Raw genomic sequence first — 24882 nt, forward strand, 5'->3', positions numbered from 1 at the left:
CTGAGAAGAAGCAGGAGCTTTAGGGTGGATTTTTTTGTTGTTGTTGTTGTTTTTTTCCCTCTATGCATCAACTAAAATAAAAGTTAGGTCAGGCAGTATTTACTCTCAGGGCAAAGTGACATTTTTCAGCTGCTTAGATTTCCCTATTATTAGCAGAAATGACCAATGTGGAACAAAGGGACAAGCCCCTTTAATCACTTATTTGTCATGCAGAGATGATATGACATTCCTTTCAGAGCACAACTGGGATGACTCCTGAAAAACAGACCCCCCATCAGTTACCCAACATCTCATTGTTGTCCATACTCAACAATGATCAGTCAGATGCCCATGAGAGTGCTATTCTGCAGAAATCTTCCTCCTGAACATGATGAAGGATACAGATGTCATCCCTGCTTCCTGATTTTACCAATGTGTCTTGACTGTCTTCCCAAAGAGCATAGAAGTCCAACAAAGTGTTCCAGTGCACACCTGCTTTGCTTTTGTGATCTCTTTCTTTTTAAATAAGTTGTCTTTATTTCTAAATCATTTTTTTCCTTAAGAAATTAAGCTAAGTTTTACCAAGTCATACTTTATTACCTCGTCCTCCTTCCCATCACTTAAAATTCTAGAACAGAGTTTTTAATCTAGGTCCTTGGACTAGGCATGTTTGAAAGAGCTCTAGGAAGCCATGGACCACTTGAAAATTTGTCCAGAAGTGTGTGTGTGTGTGTGTGTGTGTGTGTGTGTGTGTGTCCCCAGGCACACATTGTTCTGAGAAAAGAAGTCACAACTTTCTTTAGATTCACAACTCTCCAAATTTAAGAACTACTGTCTGCTGGATCTTCTTCCTGTATCTATAAGTTAGGCAATGCTCAATTATATCACATCCTACCACAGTGTTCTACCCAATAAATTTTGTCACCACTTTTCTTTTTCCATTACCTTTCATTTCTGGCTTCATATTTTCTCTTACCTGTCTGAATTTTGTGATGGTATGTTCCAATTTAAGTAACAAAAGAAAGCAACTATGATAGTGTACCCCAAATCTCTGCCAGTAGCAGTGGTTGGCATTTTCTTCACATGGCATCTCATTTAATGTTGCTGCAACCTTACAAGTTAGAATCTCTATTTTTAAAAATGAGAAAACAAACTTAAAGAGGTTTGTGATTCCTAACATATAGATAGCAGAGTATAGACATAAATCTGGGTTTGCATCTAGCCCTTATACCTTCCATGAAACTTTTCTAGAAAGGGTGAATAGCTGCAAACTATTAATGGGATCATCTTTTATAGCATAAAGTTCTTACATTTTATTATCATTTCCTATCATCAAAAATGTTCTTATTATATTCTGTGTATAAATCCAATACAAATTTACAATGTTCATGTGTTTTTTTATCTGCATAAGTGTTATCATCTAATCTCACACCATCGTAAAGATAAGAACCACTTATCTATTCATGAATGCATTTGCTTTTTAAAATAACACTTATTAAATTCTATTATTGTCGGGTGTTTGCTAAGTTCTAGAGTATGGTGAGTCTAAGTCCTCCTTTCACATTGGCTTTTACTGGGGAGCTTTTAAACCATACCAATAACTGGACATGGCACCAGAAATTCTGACTTAATTAATTGAGGTGGAGCCTGGGCATTGTGTTTTTAAAATTTCCATCTGCAGCCAGCTTCAGAACCACTGTTATGGAGTGGTACTTCTTCAAAGTGTGGTCCAGCAGCAGCAGTAGCATCATTTGGGAACTTGTTACAAAATCAATTTTTCAGCCTTTTCCCCAGCCTCCCCACTTACTGTACCAGAAATGCCAGGGACGGGACCTGGCAATCTGTTTAACAAGCCCTCTAGATGTTTCTGATGCAAACAAAAGATTAGGAAATGCTTCTCCAGAGACAGGGTGAACTGGGCACAGTACTCACCACTGAGCATTTCTCCTGGGTCTCAGGGAACAATCAGCTGCTTCAAATTTGCATTTTAATTACCCAGCACAGTTCCATAGTCTAAAACTTTAAAGTATTATTACTGCTTAAAAAATGTTATGTTTTTCCATCTCTTCCTTGACAGTCATTTAGTGAAATGCTTATAAGAAAGTGGTGGTTTGTGAATAATATCCATTAACCAGTGTTATGAACCTTACTTTCATATTACATAGAGAGACATAGAGAAGTATAAAATATTATAATTATAAAATATAAACTCTTAAAAGGCAAACATTTTCAATAAAGGATTTTAATGTAAGTCATTGTGTTGTGTTAGCATTTTAGATGATGCTGTTGTTAATATTATATTGACTATTCTCTCATCTTTATTAATATATATTTTTAATAAATTATCACAATACAATTGATATACAATAGACATTTAAAACATTTAACCTGATAAAATTTGACACATGTACACAAGTGCAAAACAACTGAAGTGAGCATCAAGTTCCATTACAGGTATCTGTTACTTAGGCAATTTTCCTCCCAACCAGAAATGCAAAATGAGGTTGCAGAGACTCTTCCCGAATGAGGAAACATAAACTGGGGTTCATAAAGCCACTAAATATCAGTCCAAATGAATGGGGAAAATGGGGAAGGGTCTTATAGAATAGAAACAAAGCCCACCTCACCCTGTGAACTTTAAACTCTCATGATTCCTGTTATTTATCACCATGTAGATTTTCCATTAAGAGGAGCTTAATGGGGCTAGTGAAATTCGCAGTACCATTGCAGAGAGTAGCCATCCCTAATTCAATCTCTGCAGGTAGTTTCTTGCTGTAAGGTAACCCGTTTAACTTTGGCCACCAGTCCATTCTCAAATGTGTATTTCTCTGCAGTGTGTATTATACAGAACAGTGTGCATAAAAATAATGTCTTTGTTTTTCATAGCAATAAAATCTGATACCTTGCCTTAATTTCCTTTTAACTTTCTTTCATGTTTTCCTAGAGCCAATTATTCTGTCCCTGTTTATCATTACACAGACATTGGCTAATGCCAAGATTTACTTTTCAATCTGAAATTTTTATTATTTTCCTTATTGCAGGTTGGCTCCATGAGTTGGGAAAGAGACTGGAATCTCCCTACTATGGCAACAATACCTTGGGGGGCCCGTCCATCCGAAGTGCCTATATCGCCGCTCTGTACTTCACTCTTAGCAGCCTCACCAGCGTGGGGTTTGGGAACGTCTCTGCTAACACAGATGCAGAGAAGATCTTCTCCATCTGCACCATGCTGATTGGTGGTAAGGGAACTCCTTCTTTCAGACCAAGAAAAGGAATGTGTGTCTGCCAGACATTCTGTTTGCGCTGTCCTGAAACACAATGGAGAAAAATTGGTCAAATTTGAAAGATTCTAAAAGCACTAATTAGGAAATCAGTGACAAACCTTATAATGCACATATAAATTAACAATGAAAGCCTGTGATGTTAATGAATTTCATTTTCTGGACAGATGAATAAGCACCTGATGGTTGATTTTGAAAGGTCAAACACAGTGTTTTCTTAACATGCTGTTTACCTCCTGTGTTTGGGAGTTACATGAGTCTGAATTTGCCGGGGTATATTTGAAACTTTATTCTGTGGTCCCAGACAGGTCAATGTTTCCAAATTTTGTTAATACTAATGTAGTAAGTTAAGAATGTTTGCTAGCTCATTTGATTAAAAATAAAAACCAATTTTTCACCAATTGTAATAATATTATTGCACCAATGTAATAATAAGTAGTTAAAATGTATTAATCACTTCTATGTTCCATTCTCTGAGCTAAATGCTTTAGTGCAATATCATAAGCAATTCTTAAGGTAAATTTTGGGGTTTGACATTATTATCCTATTTAATAATAAACAAGTATTACTGTTTTCTCTAAGCCCCAGACCATACTCTTCTTTGCCAGCTGACTTTATTGACTTCTGCCAATACTGGCAGGCTGGTGGAGGAGAGAAGGCAGGCTGCTTCTGCTGTCCAGGCTTTGCAACTGTGGAGGCAGCCCACCCCAGTGGCTTTTAGCTCTCAGACTCTTAGGCACTCCTAGAGCCTGCCTCCTTGGGCCTCCTCAGAAATCCCAGCATCAACTGGGGGTACCAGCACCCCAAATCAGAGCCATGGTTTCTTGAGGCTCTTCATAATTCCTCCTCTGAGCATTTTTGTCACTTCTTTCCTTTCTGGATCCAGCTCTTAGGTTAGCTGCACTTCTTCATTTATTATATATCTGCTGTAACTTTATGCTCCCTTTTGGCTCATTCATCCCTCCAATACCAGGGAAACAACTCTTCATAAAAATGTCCTTTACTGAAATACTTAGCATGATTTCTCTTTTCTGAACCTCCTAACCAATGTAGGATAGATACTATTATTATCCACCTTTTTCAAATGACTAATCTAAAGCTTTGGAAATTAAAGTAACTTTCCCAACACCACACAACCATGAAGAGGCAACATTTGAACCCTGTTGAATGCATCTCTCTTTAAAACATAGAAGGAAATTTTGCTGAATAATGACTGCTGTCACGAAGCAGGAGTGAACATGAACATTTACCTGGATTAAACGTTGCTCGTAGACTAGAATCCTGTTAGTATTTTCTGACCCAAACTATTGCTTCAGAAGACTGTGCCACGTTCTCTCATTGGCTTTCATCCCAGATATCAGATAGAGTTTTGAACCTTATATAGTAGAAAATGTGATATGGAGCAGTATGGGGGACTCAAGCGATTCATCATTTAGCTCACAGTGAAATCAAAGTGTAAAACCAAACCTGCCCTCAAGGAGCTGATAAGCCAGTTTGGAGGAGATAGGATGAAACATCGGGAAAGAATTTGGAGGACACTGGACAGTAGATAATAAGTACCAAATCAGGAAGTTCAGAAGCAGTGAGTAGGAAAGCCAGGATGGGGAGCATTTCTTGGAAAGGCAGTGTTCGCGGCAGAGTTGCTGAAGTAGCATGCTGGGACTGCAGCAATTTAACAGGCTCTTGGCTGATGTCAAGCAGTCACAGCCTAGGGAGCAGAGAACAAGAATTCTTATTTTCTGAAGAGCTACACTGTGCCAGATCCTGTGGTGGCTATTTCATCTCCAGTATTATGACTTATATAATTTCCACTCTCCCTTGATGGCCCATCTTTCTGCCTAGCAAAATGACAAGCATTTTGCAAATAAACACAGTCTATACTTATTTAATATTGGCCCATGTTTCTTCTACTCCTGATGGAAATGTTGGGAAAGGCTCAAATGCTCAAGGCTTAAGCCTCCTAATTTAATATTTGAAAAATCTTTTAAATAAATGAGCTTATTCTCTAGTGATCCGCCTACTACATTGTGAGTGCTCCTCAATCAGAAAAGCATAAGCTCTTTCCTGCTGTTCACTCAAGGTAGGAGCTCCACCAGTCACAAGGCCCAAAGGCACAGGAAATAATCTGATAATGTCTCTTTGTCAGTTCTTTGTAAAATGTTTATTGAGCAAATTCCCTGGGATAAAATCCTGGTATAGTGCTCATGGATAAGTGGTATTAAAACTTTAGGTGACTTCAGCAGCACTCTGCTTTTGAATGTTACATGGCATCTAAGAGGCTTGACTTTACTGGTTCAAGCTCTCTAAATTTGTATTTAGGCTAAGACAAATGATGCCTGCATTTTTACTTGTGTAACATGGAGAGCTAATCATAAAAGCATGTGATATTGAGCACTTTGTTCATTTAATTCTCATAATATTATAAGATGAAAATTATTAATACCCCAACCTAGACATAAGACCCCAGAGGTTTAGTGAGTTTAAATGTCAGGACTCCCTGGCAAAGTCATTGTAAAATACCCATTTCATTATATACTAGAAATTGATTTTATTTATTTAATATTTATAAATATATGCAAATAATTTATTTTTTAAAAGAAAAAAAAATTAAACATATGTTACTATGGACTTAAGTCTAGAGTATCGCATTAAGTATCCTCACACAAGGCAGATGAAGTTGCTAATGGTAAGAATGCAATAGCTACTACAAATAGGCAGTAGCAATATTATCTGTCAGAATCCCAGATAGTTAACTAGGGCAAAGGTACATAGAAGCTGGGTGAAGAAAAATGGCAGGGAAAAAAAAATTGGACCAATCTGGGAAGACTCTGGGAGCCTGAAGAATTTCCTCAGGAGTTCCACAGTTTTATTTATCCTTCATATATATTAAACTTCCACTTGAAGATACTATTTAAGCTTCCATATAAGCATCTGTAATTACGGACTGTGAAACTACTGATATATGGAATGAATATTTCAAACTGTAAAAGAGATTAAGCAAAAATAATTTTAAAATTCTCACCTAGAAAACTGTATATGGACTTTGAAAGCATGCATAGCAAAGAAGAATTCTAAAAGCTTCAGACAACAATTAGAATTAATAAGTGAATTTAGTAAGCTAATATATATAAGATCCATATATAAAAATCAATTTTATGCATGTAGACTGGTGACAACTAATTAGAAAAAATGAAATGTAAAAAAGCAATTGCAAAAGTATCCAATATGGACAAATAAATTTAATTACAGTACAACACTTCTGCACAGAAAACTGCAAAAAAAAAAAGGGAGAAAATTTACAATTTGTTTTTTAAATAATGGAAAGATATACAATGGTAATGGTTGGTGATGATGGACTTGGTATTGTAAGGATATAAGTTTTGCCCAAACTAATGAAAAATTCAATGTAACCCCAATAAAAAATCCCAATAGATTTTGTACACGTGATTTATGTGTGTTTGAAAACTGACGAGCTGTTTGCAAAAGCTAGAGCAAATGAAAAGAGCTAAAACTAATAGAAATAACCATGAAAAACAAAGGAAAAAAAAAAGATTTGCACTACAAATATCAAGATGTATTAGAAAGTAATGGCAGTTAAAGAAATGTGGTGTTGGCTGCAGAATAGATGGATAGGTCAAAAAAATGGACTAGAGTTCAGGAACGCCCACACATTTATAGCCACTTTATTTATGACATGGGTGGCACTGCAGTGCAAAGGGAGAACTGGTAGCAGTTTTAAATTATTGAAACTGGCAGCAGTTTCAATAAATGTTGCTGGGTCAAACATGTATCCATGAGTTGGAAAACAATCTCGATGCCTCTTACAACTGTACAAATTAGTTCTGAATGAATTCTGATATAAACATGAAAAATAGAATAATAAAGCTGCCCAAAGGGGAATTCAAGAGCATGTTGTCATGACCTTAGATTTAGCAAAAATTTTCTAGACATGACATGAGTTCCCTAAAAGAATGATAAATCAAACTGCAGAACTTCTCTTTATCAAAAGACACAGCAAGAAGAGCTGAGCTAAAAGGTAGGAGAAGATAGTCACAAACATTTATCTGACAAAGAACTCTTATATATTATGTTTAAAGAACTTATACAAATCCACACACACAACTTAAAAAGTGCACAGAAATTTGAAAAATCACTTCAAAAGTAAGGGTTTTTTTTCAGACTTTTTAGAATATTTTTTTATTTGCTCTAATTAGTCATCCATGATAGCAGAATGCATTTTGATTCATTGTACACAAACGGAGCACATATCTTAATTTCTCTGGTTGTACATGATGTAGCACTGCACCATATGTGCCGTCATACATGTGCCTAGGGTAATGACATCCATCTCATTACACCATCTTTCCTACTCCCATGCCCCTTCCACTCCTCCCTCCCTTTTACCCAATCAAAGTCCCTCCATTTTCCTCATGCCCCTCCCCATTATAGGTCCACATCCACTTATCAGAGAGAACATTCGGCCTTTGGTTTTGGGGCATTGGCTTACTTCACTTAGCATGATATTCTCCAACTCCCTCCATTTACCTGCAAATGCCATAATTTTATTCTCTTTTAATGCTGAGTAATATTCCATTGTGTATATGTACCACAGTTTCTTTATCCATTCCTCTATTGAAGGGCATCTATGTAGTTTGCTTCCACAGTTTAGCAATTGTGAATTGTGCTGCTATAAACACTGAAGTGGCTGTGTCACTGTAGTACGCTGTTTTTAAGTCTTTAGGGTATAGACTGAGGAGTGGTATATCTGGGTCAAATGGTGGCTCCATTCCAAGTTTTCTAAGGAATCTCCATACTGCTTTCCAGATTGGTTGCACCAATTTGCAGTCCTACCAGCAGTGTATGAGTGTACCTTTTTCCTGACATCCTCACCAACACTTATTGTTGCTTGTATTCTTGATAACTACTTTTGAATGTTGCATGGCATCTAAGATATTTGGCTTTACTGGTTAAAGCTCTCTAAATTTGTATTTAGGCTAAGAGAAATGATGCCTCCATTTTCGTATTTCCTAATATTGCCATTCTGACCAGAGTGAGATGAAATCTTAGAGTGGTTTTGATTTGCATTTCTCAATTTACAAGAAATGTTGAACATTTTTTCATGTATCTGTTGATTGATTGTATTTTGAATGCATGAAGAGAAAATAAACATGAAAGGATTCTCAACATCATTCATAGACATTCAAATTGAAACAAAAATTAAATACTATTGTACCTTTCCCAGAATTTTGTATTTTAAAACACAGGGAAACCTACCTGCTTGGGAAGATACTCAACACTTTGACCTGTCCTATATTGTTGATGGGACTCCCAATTGGTACGATTATTTCATCAACATCTACCAAATCCAAACATACCTCTATTCTGAAACTCAAGAATTCCACTTTTGATGGTATAGTCAATGGAAATACATAATATATACATCAAAAGGCATATACATAGATGCCTATGAAAGCATTAAAGCATTAGATGCCTTAAAGCATTAAGAATCTCAAACAGGAAATGCCTGGTTAATAAAAGAATGCATTGATAGGGGAATAAATGAGCAAATTGTGAGATAATTATTCAGTAGAGGACTGTGTAGCAATGAGAATGAATGAACTATGATATCATGCAACTGCATAGATGAGTCTGACAAGCTCGATGCTCAACAGAGAAACCAGGCATACAAAGAAGCACATCCTCTATGATTCTGTTTACAGAAAGTTCAAGCTATTGATGGAAAATTCAAATTATTGATTGTAATATGATTCATAACTCTAGTTACCTTTGGAGAGGAGAGTGGTTAGTGGCTATGAAGGGACACAAGGAAAGCCTCAGGATGCTGTTAATAACGGGGTTACTCATCCAGGAGGTGATTCTATACCTTTGTTCACTTTGAGAAATCTCAGTGTGGTATACATTAAGTATTTGTGTGGCATTCTCTACATGTGTCTTTGATACTAGTTTTACCTTATAAAATTATAATAGATGAGCTAAAAATAATACAACCATTAAGTGAGGGATGAGATGCTAAGTAATCGTGAGCTTAGTTCTTTTCTTCCGTATCAGGTTGTTTTTAGAATCAACTTAACAAGGATGAGTCAGGCAACAGAAGTAAAAGTATATTACCTAAAATGTAGCTATAACCACGAGTGGACCTAGGAGAAATCATTTAAAAAGAAATTTCCTTTAAGAAGTAGGAAGAGGGTGGAGAGGTGGATGTGAAGCTGAACTGATCAATATAAATTTTCTAAGCCACTTGCTTACAGTGACAAAAAAATTTTAAAGATAACATCAAGCTACAAAAGGTTTATTGTAGTTCCATAAATATTTATGGTCCACTTAAATTATGCTGACTGTATTAGATGCTTGGGAAACAAAATGACTAACACAGTATACTTTCCTTCAGGGAGTTCCCCCACTCAGTATTGGAAATAGGAATTTAAGCAGATAACATTCTTTTTCTGCTTTTCAATTTTTCCTATACAATGCACTTTGAGAAGACTACTGAAGATAGAAGATTATTAATTTTCATAATCCTATCACCAAAAGATACTTTTCTAGTCTTCTTATACATATATAGTCCTATTTTTCTAAAATATTTTTACATATCTACACGTATCCTTTTTGAAGCCAAACAAAAATCTATTGAGAATATTTTTTCATGTCTCTAAAAGTTCCTTTGTCATACTTAGTAGTGACAGCCTATAACAACTCATCTCATGAGTTGGTCCCAATTGATGGAACCATCAACTCTTCCTTGGAGTTTTGATAAAGCTTTCTAGTCCAGATGGCTCACCACTGATAACATTTACATTTTTCTTCATCTTTCTTTTTTTTATTAGTTCATTTTAGTTATACATAATATTGGGTTCATTGTGACCTAAATGTATAAGCATTGCATACAATTGGCCTTAATTCAGTCCTCAGTACTACATGTTAAATTTAAATGGACATTATTGTCTGGGTGTGTAGCTCAATGGTGGAATGCATGCTTGAGGTTTTGAGTTTGATCCCCTGTACTGAAAAAAATACAAATATGTAAGTAAATATAAATACAAATAAATGAACATTATTGTCATGAAGCAGTCAAGGCTTCTTTTGGACCTACCCACCTATATATACACCCTGACATAATTTTATTGCGCTCATATGAGCTATTATGTTCATAAATTCAGGCCATTCTTAAAATGTCTTACCCTGCCATTTAAATTCATCATCTAGGAAATATTTCTCACTTTGGTTCCTCTGCCATCTGCTATCCACAACCCATATACTTGTAACAAAGAATGGAAAATTCCAGGGCAAGGAGGAGATGGGACAAAGGAGGAAGACTGTTAAGTTTTACCAAATTCTAAGTTCCGGTTTCCTTTTTCATGAGGAGAAAACAGCCCATATGTAGACTTCAAAGCCACTGACAAACAGTTGGCTAAAGGAATCAGCAAGGATGTTATACCCCAGAGAGCAGCATTACCCAGACTCCAGGGAAGGAAACGGGGAAGGGAAATGGAAGAGGAACGAGAAAGTGAAAGCCAAGCTGTCCTATGGAGGTGCTTCTTTGTATTTGAAATCTGCTTAGTTTCTTCTTAGATCTCAATTAAGTTCCTTTCAAAGACCTGATTCTGAGATGAGATTTTACAAAATGCATTTTATGCAAAACTCCTACACACATGAGCTCGCGTGCGCGCACCACACACACACACACACACACACACACACACCACAAAGAGCCTCCCACACACTCTCAGCAGGTCTAGCACTCAAGAATTAGATACATCAAATTTGCTAGGAATGGAGAAGAGGGATCATTTCCAAACTGACCTGGATATAGAAGTTCTTGAGTCAAACTTTCATAGCAGATGGAATAATTTGTCTCGACAGTTACACATACTCTTTGCTAGAGTGCCATGAAAATCAGTAACAGAAAGGCCATAATAACTTCAGAAAATGAAAAATTATGAGAGCCAAGGTTTCCTTTCTTCCTTTTTTTTTTTTAAACTCCTTAAATCAGCAGTAGTTTCCTATGCTGAAATGAGACTTTGAAATTATGGTGAGTCAGACATAGACGAGTACTTTCCAACAACGCTTATGAATGCTACAATTAATCCCAGTAATTCATTTTATTGATAATGTACAATTAGGATGCTAAATGATCTGAACATATTACTTCTCTTACTTTTAGTGCTTTACACATTATAATTAAGCAAAGCAAAGTTAAAATCATACACATAATTAAGGAAACCAGTGTTAAAACAAATGAAATAAAATTGTTCTCTGTACTCAGTTTAATCTCCATGAAAAGACTATTACATACTCTTAAAAATGGTAGGGTTTCCAAACACTTGGCCCATAAGCATTTTAACAGAGCCTGCAATCGGTATTTAATTTCTTTGACTTGAGCAAAGTCAGTTCTTTTCTTTAGTGAGTATTTATCATAAATAGAGATCTTCTCTTCCAAATAAAATATTTAAGCATCGGAACAGTTGTGCCTGTAAAACCATACAGAAGAATGAAACTCTATTTAGAATCCACAAAGAACCATGCAGCATTAAGTTGTTAAGAGATGCACATTTTCCTTGGAATGTTTTTGACCCATTGGGAGGCATTTCAATTTTGAACATTTAGGAAAAATGTTACATGAATTTGCTTGTAGCAGACAGCTGCCATATATTTCTTGAATTCCCTTGATCAAGAAGAGATTTCCACCAAGAGCCACTCTTAACTATTTAAGATATTTAAGGAAAACCTTAAAACCAAGCACATTTCCCCAAATCTTACTCCATTGAGCATGCTGAACATTCATGATACCTTTTTAGACTTTGAAGGAGGAAAAATCAATATTGAACAACCGTTGTTTTCCACACACATACTGTGTATACATAGTATACACATATACACACATGTTTGTGTACTCTTTATATCTTAAAAGAGCCCTATGAGAAATGTGTACCTATTTAACATATAAAGGAAATAAGTCCATGTAAAGAAATTATGAAACTTGGGGCTAGGGATGTGTCTCAAGCAGTAACGCGCTCGCCTGGCATGCGCGGGGTGCTGGGTTCGATCCTCAGCACCACATAAAATAAAATAAAGATGTTGTGTCCACCCAAAACTGAAAAATAAATATTAAAAAAAATTCTCTCTCTCTCAAAAAAAAAAAAAAGAAATTATGAAACTTAACAATTTTACACAGTCTGGAAGAGGGAAAGTCGGAATTCAAATATAGACCCGTCTGATTCTGAAGTTCATATTCACTTTGCCAGAATATGTTGTCTCCCAAAACTTAACAATATTTTAGTAACTTTTCCCAAATACTGAGTTCCTGTTATTAAAGATTAATTTTCTAGACATGGTGACAATTATTTTACAGAGAAATTATAATATACCTGGTAGAGGATTTTAACCTGGTGAAGGATTTTAATTCCAGTGTTAGATTAAAATGAAATTAGTACGCTAGTGATTGTTAATTTCTGGTATATAGAGGAAAAAAAGAACTTGAACTGGGATGCATTGAAATATTCAGGAGGTTCAATGTAATAACATATTGACACACTTGTACTAATATATTTACTTTGGTACTGAGAACATTTTAACGTAGCTCCTTGGACATTGATATTTATACACTGGGATATTTTGATAGATCCTAATGGATAAAACTTTAGAATTTCAGTCCTTTCTTTTTTTAACCAAAAACTGCTGAAATAGATAATTAGTTGTTAATTCTTTCCCAAGGCTAAAATCTGAGTATCACTCAGAATGATGTGCCCATAAATATAGTTACACCTGGCTCTCCACGTTCCTTTAGTTTCAGAGGCCTAGGTAAATCCAAGCCTGCTTAGGTTATCTGCTGGCATTGTACAGGTCATTCCACTTCCATTCTTCTAATGACTGTCAAGTGCAAAGACCTGTCCTCTCTTCTGAGCTTCACGTTCCTCATTATTCCCCAAATAGGCAATTCCTGGAAAATGAGGTCCATCCTCTCATTCCACCTTTCTCCAAAAGAAATTCCTATTCTGCCCCCATCCTCCCTTGAATTCTGGCCAACAAAGACCTCCCTCTCGTTTCACTCTGGTGGTAGTTTTGAGAAAGCAGAGTTAAATACTATCTGACTGGCAAACCTTGCGGGAACAGGACTCCTGCAACTATGTATTGTGCTGTTTCTTCTGCATCACCACACATAAAATTTGTGTCTTGAATTGTCTGAAATTTTTCTGCTATTTCACTTAAAATCAAAGTCAATGCAAAACTGAGGTGTGGTTGAGGACTGGAGCCACACTCAGCTTCAGACTATTCGACAAATCCCCATTCACGTTTCTAATAGCGTCCTCAGTCTTTGCAGAAATATAAATGTATCATATTCTAAAACTAATTTTTTGAATGATGAGCCTCTGGGAGGTGAGACTAAAATTTCCACAAAGGCTTGCTGGTTAAAAAAGATTGATTTTTAAATGTATGTTATATATTAAAAATAATTGTTAAGCTATAAGTTTATAACATTGCATCAGACTATTAAAGCTAATTTGTTATAAGTATTAAACTACATATAATTCTATAGATAACTATTAAAATAATATTGCTGTGAATAGAGTTCAAAATAAAAATTTTGTCATAACCAAAATGGCAGCTAACAGATTGAGTATGTCAAAGGAGCCTGTTTTGTATATTGTATATTGCTGTATATTTTTTGTTTTTACTCTAATCACACTGTGATAAAGTGGTTGCACCAAAATGCCTCTACTAAAATAGTTGTGTCAACATGGCCACATAAGCATGCTTTGCTTTGATCCTAGATACGTAGTCTATAAATTTATGCTTCAAGGATGGGCCCTCTATCTCATTTCTCACTCCTCACATGCCATGTTGTTCTCCAGCCTTGATGCACGCCTTGGTGTTTGGGAACGTGACAGCAATCATACAGAGGATGTATTCCCGATGGTCTCTCTATCACACCAGAACTAAGGACCTGAAGGACTTCATCCGTGTTCACCACCTGCCCCAACAGCTCAAGCAGAGAATGCTCGAGTATTTTCAAACCACCTGGTCAGTCAACAACGGAATAGATTCAAATGAGGTAATGTTCACCTCTCATGTTGACATTTTGAGGCAGAAAACACATATTCTAAGGTAAAAAAAAGTAAGATGCTGTAATGTACGTAGCAGAAGTGACAAACACACTTAGCAACTTCTTTAATCTCTTTATTTGGTTCATCACTCGTGAAACTCAATCCACTTCTTTATCTGCTTTGGTTTACAAATTCACAGCGCCACTTTGGACTGATCTGTATTTTATATTAATAAGCCATTTTGGTTGATCAAATGATTTATTTTTCCTTTTTTAAAGGAACCAATTCTTATGAGAGCATAATGGTGTAATGTTGGGCAATTAGATTAGTCAAGCTAAAGCAACTCTTAGAATAAAAAAAATAACAAAATCCAACATAGCTGTTATCTGTAGACTTCCAGAAATAACATAGACTACCACTGGGGAGAAAGGTATTATATATCAGGCAACCACTTCACCAACCCACCAACCAAACCAACACATTAAGGGGTAATACTTTGGTTTCTCCTTTCTTAATGTGATTATGACACCAGAGAAAATACCCGCAGGTCCAAACTCCATCTTTTCTGCCATGAATAGGAATCTCTGGGAGAAACAAGTCACAACGAGTTACATGCTAGTTATATGTTTCCCTAACGGGGTCTTTAATTAATTTGTGCTATTTCTCCAGACTTATTATGCACTCATTATTCAGTAGCCAACCGAGAAGGGTCATGGCCACTGAAAAATCTCTCCAGGATCATACATGCATAGATTTCCTCTTCTGTACTCTGGTTAGCCAATCTGTAAGAAGAACATCCCTCTTGTATTTTAAGGTACATCAGTCAGTCTTCACTTAGCCAAATTGATTTCCTCCTGCATCTTCTCTGACAGCTTCTGAAAGACTTTCCAGATGAGCTGCGTTCTGACATCACTATGCACTTGAACAAGGAAATCTTGCAGCTGTCCCTGTTTGAATGTGCCAGCCGGGGCTGCCTCAGGTCTCTGTCTCTACACATCAAGACCTCCTTCTGTGCTCCGGGGGAGTATCTGCTGCGCCAAGGGGATGCATTGCAGGCCATCTACTTTGTGTGCTCGGGCTCCATGGAGGTTCTTAAAGACAGCATGGTGCTGGCTATTCTTGGTAGGTCTGAGAGGTAGTTTTATTCTGCAGCATGAATTAAGAAGATGAAACTGGGGAAAGTCTGCTAGTGAGAGTAGAAAAAACACAGGTGAATATATGGACTCTGGATTATTCTTCATATGGGTTTAATTTAGCTAAGTATTATATACACTGGTTAATCCTTATAAAACACTCCAGTGGTAAAAATATTAACCTCATTTTATGGATAAATAAATACAACTTAGTTAAATTGTCCAAATCATATAGTAATAAAATAAATTCAGTACTTTCTGATTCCTAAAGAAATATATATATATATATATATATATATATATATATATATATTTAATAGACCTTTTTTTAAATTTATATGTCGTGCTGAGAATTGAACCCAGTGCCTCACACATGCCAGGCAAGTGTGCTATCACTGAGCCACAGCCATAGCCCTTCCTAAAGAAATTATTGATCATGAGCTGCATGCTCTCCAGCTAAAATAGCTGCTCAGTTTTAAAAGGGCATTTCCATATTTTTGTGGAGAATCAATTCAGAGACCACAAAAATTAAGTTTTATCTGTGCTAGAAATAAAGCAAAAAAGGATTATACTTCAAGAATAAACTCTCATTGCAGTCATTAACCTAATACGGTCAAGGTGACTATAGGCTCTTTTTAGTTCCTCACAGAACTAAAAAAAGAACTAAAGAGATAAAACTAAAACTCAGAAGATAACTGTGAAAATTTTGTGCCCGTGAAGTTGACTGCAAATATTAAGACATAATTAGTCTTTGTTGAAATATAAAGGGCTGCTAAAAAGAGGGTGGCATGTAGGGTTAATGTAGAAAATTTTCCTTCACAATTTTATGCAAACTTCCTTTAAAATCCACTCTCCTTTGTTTGTTCAGTTATTCAGCTAATACTTATTGTGGGCCTATAAGTGAATCAGACACTGTTCTGAACCCTAATAATATAGCAGAAAAGAAAATGGCCAAAATCCTTGCCATTGTAGAAACCAAACTTAAGCAAAGGACATGAGAGAATAGACCGAGGTGGTAGCAGGGATGGTGAGTGGCAGGTGAATTCGGGATATATTTTAAACACCAATATGATAAACCAAGGCTTAGAATTTGCATTACTAAAAAGGGACTAATGCAGTACTTTCTGTTTATTCTAGTTTTCCAAGAGCCTAATATTTATAAGCAACCACTTGCAAAATATTTTCACACATGGGATTTCACATAAGCCTCCACAGCCCTGAGAGGAAGATCACAGAGGCCTTTCCTCTGTCTTTCCAAGACCAAAGCTAACCTGCATCTTGACTCTATGACCACGGCTTCCTCCTTGTGTAAACAATACTTACTAGTCTATGTAATTGTAGACCTGCTATCACTGAATTCTAGCTAGTAAACTTCAAGACAATTGCAATTTGGGAGAGAGAAGATAACTAATATTTTTTGAATCTCTAATATAAGCTGGATTTTTCATGTCCATTACCCAATTTAAATTTTGCAAGTTTATTGGATTGGTGGTATAGTCTGAATGTTAGGGGTCCTCCTAAGATTCATGTCAAGATGCCATCATTAATATTATGGTTCTAGGAGGCAGGGCCTTTGAGTGTTGTTTAGATCACAAGGACAGAGACTTCATGAATGCAATTAGTGTCCTAATTAAAAAGGCCCCAAAGAGCTGCCTTGCCCTTCTGCCATGTGAAGACACATGAGAAGGCATCATCTAAGATTCAGAAAGTGGGATCTTAGTAGACACTGGTAGGCAGAGAGGTACTGCTGGGTGTGGGGTGGGGCACAGGTCACTTGTTTTTATTTATTCACTTCATATTTTGATAAAGAAAATGAGGCTTTTACACTGTCGCAAAATATTAGAATTGTAATCTGTATTTTATATATTTTATGTAACAGATTTATCATTCATAATGTTCAATAGTTTTTTCTTCTTCCCAATTGTGAGAAAACCGGTGCAGAGTTCTTTCTCCCACATCACACCCTGGTGTTGTAGAAATGACCAGAAGTGACTAAAAGAACTTGAATATGTTCAAAAGCTGAAGATCATGCTTCCATTATTGTCCAAAGTACTAGGATCAAAATAATTAATATACCTCTTGATGATCTTACCTTAGATGCACAAAGCCATTTTCCCACTTAGAAAAATCTGAGCCATTATTACTTCCCTGGAAACGTTAGAGGGGCTGTGGACTGTGACAAAAAAGAAGGAAAGAAAAAGATATAGGGGTGTGTGTGTGTGTGTGTGTGTGTGTGTGTGTGTGTGTGAACTGATTTGTCTAAAGCAATTTGACAAATCCTGCAAGAGACCTCTGGTACCATCTATGACCTGCAATTCTGAACTCTCCATCCTTCAGCCATTATCCCTAGACCAGTGTCCAATACCAGCAACAGTTTTGCCCACCAGAGTCCATTGTACAACATTTGAAAATATTTTGGGTTGTCAAAATGAGGGTTCAGGGTGAGCCTCAATCTCACCCCTGCCTGAAGTAGCCTTCTCCTTTCTTCAGTGTGATCTGAGATATATGAAGCCTGTAAATCAAATGAAGTTCTCATTCCTAAGCTCAAGTTTTCTTGCTTTTCTTGACAATGATATTTCTATTTCTATTTCTCTCTCTCTCTCTCTCTCTCTCTCTCTCTCTCTCTCTCTCTCTCTCTCTCCCATTTCTAGGGAAAGGAGACTTAATTGGAGCAAATCTATCAATTAAGGACCAAGTGATAAAAACTAATGCAGATGTGAAGGCTTTAACCTACTGTGATCTTCAGTGTATCATCCTCAAAGGACTCTTTGAAGTGCTAGACCTTTACCCAGAATACGCTCACAAATTCGTGGAAGACATTCAGCATGACCTCACATACAACCTTCGAGAAGGGCATGAGAGTGATGTAAGTCTCATTTTTAATTAGTGCTGAGCTCTAACAACACAGGTCTTGGAAATCATTTATAACTGCAAAGGCAAATGGTTATAACCTCACTTTAAAAAGACTTTGATATAAAAATTTACTCAGTCAGTCATTGAATAATTAAACAATTAGCTAGAAGCCCAAACTGGAGTTCATTACCAGCACTCTAGGAAAATATTATTTATAGGTGACTTCTCTAAACTTAGTTTGGTTCTTGTATATTTTCATGTGCATAAAACGAGAATCATTTTCAATGATGTATATCATTTATCTAGAGATGTGTGATTTCTCCAGAATTTAAAGATTTCCAGATAAAATATATGGCTCAGAGTCTGCTGTGTTTACAATTGCTCACTACACCAATTGTTTGGCATGGATTTTGCTTGAAACTAATCTTTTTGTTAGAACAGTACCCAAAACAATCTATCTTAAAAAGACTAAATATGCATAAAAGGATTCAAGTCGAAGATTGTTAGATTGAAAGAATAATGAACATTTTATGCAATTATATATTTGCTACATGTTTCAGTTTATACTAACAGCTTTCCTGTCAAAATATGTACTATACTCCATCCTGTGATTAAGCTGATCGTGAACATGACTTCATTAGATGTGTCAGACACAAAGGATTTAATAGGAATGATTGTTGAAAGGCAAGCCAGAGCATGCAGAGCATCGTGTGACAACCAGAGCCTTGTCCCAGATATTTGCAATAACCAAGTTAAGGGGTTAGGAAGCTGTGGTTGTCACTAACCTATATTGCATGGACATTTTTGCTAATCATTACCATTCTGCATTATGAAAGGTATAAAGAAAATCCCAGGTTGTGTATTTTTTCATCTGCGTTGGTGATATAACATTAGATAGATGAAAGATGATATTTCATTCTGAAGTCCATAATTACCAGTTTTGCATGTGCTTCTTACTGCTGGTGATAGCAAACAGCAGAGGAGGTATCATTGGCCATCCAGGATACTTTAAGCTCTCTACCTATAGAAAGAATCTTGTTAGTTGCTTAAAACAAATCTTTAAGGTAAGTCTCAATCTATTTCTATGGTAGACGAAAAACTGAGATTCAGAGTGTCCTATAATCACACAAACTGGGTGGGTGGGAGAGTTTGAGCATGGGTATCAGATTCATAACCTATACTCTTTCTGTTAAATATGGTATCTCTTCTTGAAGCTACTTTCATGTATTTCATTCAATAGAGGGAATTTCAAAACTACATGTGTCTTTTGTGCTCTTCATGAAAGCATAAAATGACAACAATTTTTGAAGATCGAAGGTAAGTTAGGGGGTATAAGCAATCAGTTAAGGAGAAAGAAATGAAAAAAGCCAATATTTCCTGCATTGAAAATTGGAAAATATTGGGTCCCAACCTCTATTTTCTTTCCATTTGACTGTTATATTTTAATAATCCTCATCTTTTATTATTATTGTTTATGGTATACAACATGAGGTTTTAAAATATGTATACACTATGGAAAGGATAAGTCAAGCTAATTTACATAGGCATTTCCTGAAATATTTAATGTTTTATGGTGAGAACATTTAAAATATACTGTCTTAGCAATTTCCAAGTGTACAATACATCATTATTAACTAAGTTGTCCTCCCAGTTCATCTGTGTTGTCACAAATAATAGAATTTCCTTCTTTTTAAAGGGCAAATGATATTCCAGTGTGAATACATGTTTGTTTTCTTTTTCCATTCATCCATGATGGACATTTAGGTTGATTCTATATCTGGGTTATTGTGAATAATGCTACTATGATCATGAAAGTGCATATATCTCTTATAGATAATGATTTCATTTCCTTTGGATACATAACCAGTAGTGGAATTGATGTATCATATAATAGATCCGTGTTTAATGTTTTGAGGAACCACCATCTCTTTTCCATGGTGGCTCTACTAAAGTACATTCCCACCAATAACGTGCGTAGGTTCCCTAGTCTTCACACCCTTGCTAATACTTATCTTTTCTCTTTTTGAAAATGACCATTCTAAATAGGTGAGAGATGATATCTCATTGTGGTTTTATTTTGCATTTCCCTAATGATTAGAAATGTTGAATTCCTTTAGTATGTCTCAGGATATATCTGCTCAGGTCTTTTGCCCATTTTTAAATCAGGCTATATGTTTTCTTCCTGTTGAGTGTTTTGAGTCCCTTATGTGCTTTTAATATTAACCCTTACCAGATGTATGGTTTATTCTATCTATAGTCTCTTCACTCTGGTGATAGTTTTGGTCTGAAGAACTTTTTAATTTGATAGAATCTAATTTTTCTTTTCTTGATTTTGTTTCTGATACTTTTGGAGTCACCTAAAAAAAAAAATCATTGCCCAGATCAAAGTCATGGAGTTATTCTCTTGTTTTTCTTTTAGAGTTTTACACTTTCACGTCCTACATTTCAGTCTTTTACCTATTTTACGTTGATTTTTTTTTATATGATGACAGAAGGATCTAATTTCATTCTTCACATGTGGATAAGGGAGCTTTATCATTGATAAGTATTTTGTCCTGTTTTCTATTTGCTAGAATATTCACCATAGTAGTTTTAAATGCTTGTGAGTTTAACTCTAATATATGAACCACCTATGTCCTTCCATTCTGTTCTCTTTCACTCTCTCACCATTCTTTTTCTCCTTCCCCATCCTCCTCCTCCCCTTTACCTTTGTTCTCCCTGTCATTTGACCCTTTTTTTTTTTAAAGCAAGTACCATACAGATGTTGCTTATGGAAAATGATTCATGTAATTTTCCTCTAAATAGAATAGGATTTTCTCTGGGCAGGCAGATCACTTTTATCTTTTTTCCATTGTTCATCTTAGGCTTTGTTAGGTTGGTCTCTTTTGTTTTCCTTAGTCCTGAAGTGTGGCCTGTACTCCTAGAGCAGTTTTTCTGGGGTTTCTCCTAAAACTCTAGTATGCTTACCAAAGCCCCTCCTGTTTGGCAGGGCTTAGACTCCAGTCTACTTAGCACCACTTGGCTCTTCTGCAATTCAGCCTCCCAACTGCTATTTCACCTATGCCTCAAGGAGTATCACCCCCTGAGTGCTCAGGTCAGAAGTTGGCTAATGCCTCAAGGGGAACACAGATGCAGTTACCTCTTCTCTGTGATTGTACTCCTCAAATCCGATATGGTTTATTGCACCCGAACTTCATCCTCTCACTCCTTAGCCAGGAAGACTGTCCCTTCCTGGTTTCCTCTACTCCCCCCAACCAATGAAATAGCAAATGCCCTCAGAAAAATGCCTAGCTAATTATGAAACACACTAGTATTTCTGTTTCCTCAGGCATCACAGCCATTCAAGTCTTACCTCAGTTGATTGCTCTCAATGCCTGCAAGGAATTATTTCACATATTTTGTCCAGCTTTATAATTACTTTTAACTGAAGGGTTAGTTCAATAAAATCTACTCATTATGACTGGAACCAAAAGTATTGTGTCTTTTTACAGAGGGGGCTCCTTACAAACTGCATTTTTAAGGGCACGTGGGAACTGAAGCTTACTTTTGGAAAGTATTCTTTTATAATTCTGATCTGTTATTTCTCAAAATTTATGTATTTTATTCTCCAAAATCCTTGGAGATACACTACCTTCTGATGGCATGGTAAGTTTGAACTACTCTCCCTCATAACTCAATACATCTGAGGAAAGGTCTTGTGCTCTCCTTAAGCATACTCATCGTTTGAGGGGAAGTTATGTTCTGATGTATACCTGTGGTTATGGATTCCTGCTCTTGGCTCTACAACTCTGCTCCAATAGCAGACCAAATGTGAAACGGAGCCCCCTCCCTTCCATGTACACAAACAAAAATATACAGTCATGCTGGATTTTCTGGTAGACTGAAGCATTGATGGAAAGTTGATCATGGGTGTTAGAAGAAGGAGCATTTGCATATTGGAAATGCAAGCGACATAAATGTAACTTATCTATATATCCTTATTCTTAAAGATCATGTAACCAATCATGTCTTCAGCCATTTACTATTGCTTTCAATTCTCTCCTCTTGTATAATCTATTCTCCCCTCTTATCCTTATTACTTCTGACATGTATTAAAATAACTCTCCCTTTGGATATTCTATGCCAAATTTTTCCCTCTAGATATCACCTATTATCCCAAATAGCTTATAGACTATCAGATGACATAGATACTTCCCAGAATATCTAGATAAAGAGAAGATTAATAGTCAACCCATTCTGGAATAAAATAAAGGCCAAAAAGCAGTTAAAGAAGTAGCCAAAATTTAGAAGGGATGTGTATGTAGCAATAAGATTATGACTCCTAGAACTGTGATAAATTGTATAATTTTAGATTGACAGTGTATTCCATTCTCATAGGAAAACAAATGAAAATGTATAAAATATTTTGTAAGTATGTTGAAAAGGATAGTTAGGACTGTTTTGACCTCATGTTAATTATCCATTTTATGCAATCAGTGTGTTTTCTATATTCGCCCTTATTTATAACTCCTGGATGGCCCCAATAATGACATCAATTAATTTAGCTATTTCTGTTTACGCAGATTATGAGAAATTTGCTTCACTGCTTCTTATGGTGAACTCTGTAAAATTGATTTTGGCATAAACTCATCTGTTGTGAAATCTAGTTTTTTAACATAAGTAACTTTAATTTTTTTTGATGAACAAATTTATGTGATTGGAAAGTGTTCAAAATATCTGCTTTTTAAAAAAAATGGGTAATGTTTTTGCATTGAATATTAGAGATTGATATGATTATATATAAATATCTTAGGTGCTATTGTAGGTGCTGATTTGTTATTGATAGTGTTGGGGTTGTGGAACAATAAATGTCAATATTATTGGGGAAAAAAAAGATGAAAAATTCTCTAGTTTTACCTTACTGAAAGGTTTCTAAATAACAAAACTTATTAGAATTTTTAATGTGTTGATCACTTTTGTACAAATTTGTACTATTGACATTTAATCTTATAAACATAAAAAAAAATAAAATCTCCTTATTTTGTTCCCCTCCTCTTTAAAAAGGGAAGGGATATTTTACCCATTGTCGTGAGATTCAGGGCCTCCAGTGAAGGTCTCTTTACTCCTGTGTCCTATAAATACGAGAGGTTACAACAACGTTCAGAGTCCCTGAAGCAGAGACAAGGGAGGGTAACTCACTTGCAGCAGGTTCTCTCTTTTGATATATTTGGTGGATGGCCCACTGTACTGTCTCACAGCTGCTTGAAACCTTAACATTTATTGTAGTATTTGAATCCTCCCCTCTCACCCTATCTCAAGAACCATGTTTATGGAGTGTGGTTACAAAACTGAATACTTCATAGTCCTGACACTCAAATGCAATAAATACATATATAATGATAATATATTATAATAATAATATATAATGATAAAAGTTTCAGAGTAGTCATATGCATCAAGTTAACACAAATATAAATAAACATAATTGACAAAGTTATGCATAAAGTTAATGAAAGAAGGGAAGAATATGCCTATAATATCTAAATCTACAGGGATCGATCAACAAATAAAAAGTAGCATCACTGTTAAAAAAAAAAATGCAAAAGATATGAGCAAGCAATTATAGGTGAGGAAGCCCAAAAGGTCGAAAGTCCATGAAAACATGCGCAAAGCAGTAGAAATATGAAAATTAAAATTATAACAACCACAAAATAATTTTTAAATGTTTAGTAACAAATATTAGGAAGGAAGTTAATAAAACTGGATAGGATCCCTTAAACTAATATTGGTATATACATGTATAGTGCAGTGCACCCATTTTGCAGAGAAATTCAGCACTCCTTAGTTCCTTTAAGTATATAGATAAGCCTATAGCTTGTTAGTTCTATTGTAAATATGCATCCAAAATTTTTTCATATAAGCTCATAAATGGAGTTGTAGAGGTCCATTCAGTATACCTGTATTTGTTGAGGACAGGAATTGGAAGCATCCTGGGAGTCTATCACTCAAAAAGTAGGTTCATAAAATGTAGTGCCTCCACAACATAGATTTCTATGCAGTGGTGAGTACAAGTGGGGTGGATAGACACATAGCATTATAAGTCAGTATGCAAACTGTAGTATTTATTGACAAGACAAGAAACAGAATGAGATAGGAAGCAATAACATTTATATAAATTAAAATGAACTCAAATAAGTCAGGGTGCATTTTGAAGTTAACTATAAATTGAACTGTCAAGGGAAGAGAATAATTTAAACAATCTTGAAGAAGAACAAAGTTGGAGGATTATGCTACCAGGTATCTAGATATCTTAAACTTACAGTAACTAAGCCAATGGGGTATTCATACAAGGGTATGAAATCAGTGGAACAGGCTCTACAAACAGGTTTACTCTTTATGGCCCTTTATTTATCACAAGTTATAACTACAAGGAAAAGTATAATCTAGACTATCCATAAGTGGTGTTGGATCAATTTAAAATCCATGTGGAAGAAAATAAATCTTGACTTTTACCTCAACCACACTGCAACTCAATTTTAGATGAATCATAGACCTAAATATAAGAGAAGAAACAACATTTCTCAAAGAAAACAT

At 35.7% G+C, this 24882-nt stretch overlaps 1 protein-coding gene across 1 annotated transcript in view; it reads left to right on the forward strand.

The window, feature by feature from the left end:
* The window catches only part of Kcnh8 (potassium voltage-gated channel subfamily H member 8), a 334315-nt gene that overhangs the window by 258570 nt on the left and 50863 nt on the right, over positions 1–24882 (forward strand). Inside the window, exons 8-11 of the mRNA XM_026395926.2 lie at positions 3021–3218; positions 14132–14331; positions 15196–15445; positions 18108–18322. Of these exons, the coding sequence (XP_026251711.1) occupies positions 3021–3218; positions 14132–14331; positions 15196–15445; positions 18108–18322 (863 nt within the window). The remainder of the gene's footprint in view (positions 1–3020; positions 3219–14131; positions 14332–15195; positions 15446–18107; positions 18323–24882) is intronic.

The sequence above is a fragment of the Urocitellus parryii genome, chromosome 3, assembly GCF_045843805.1.
Source record: "Urocitellus parryii isolate mUroPar1 chromosome 3, mUroPar1.hap1, whole genome shotgun sequence".
Classification (NCBI taxonomy): domain Eukaryota; kingdom Metazoa; phylum Chordata; class Mammalia; order Rodentia; family Sciuridae; genus Urocitellus; species Urocitellus parryii.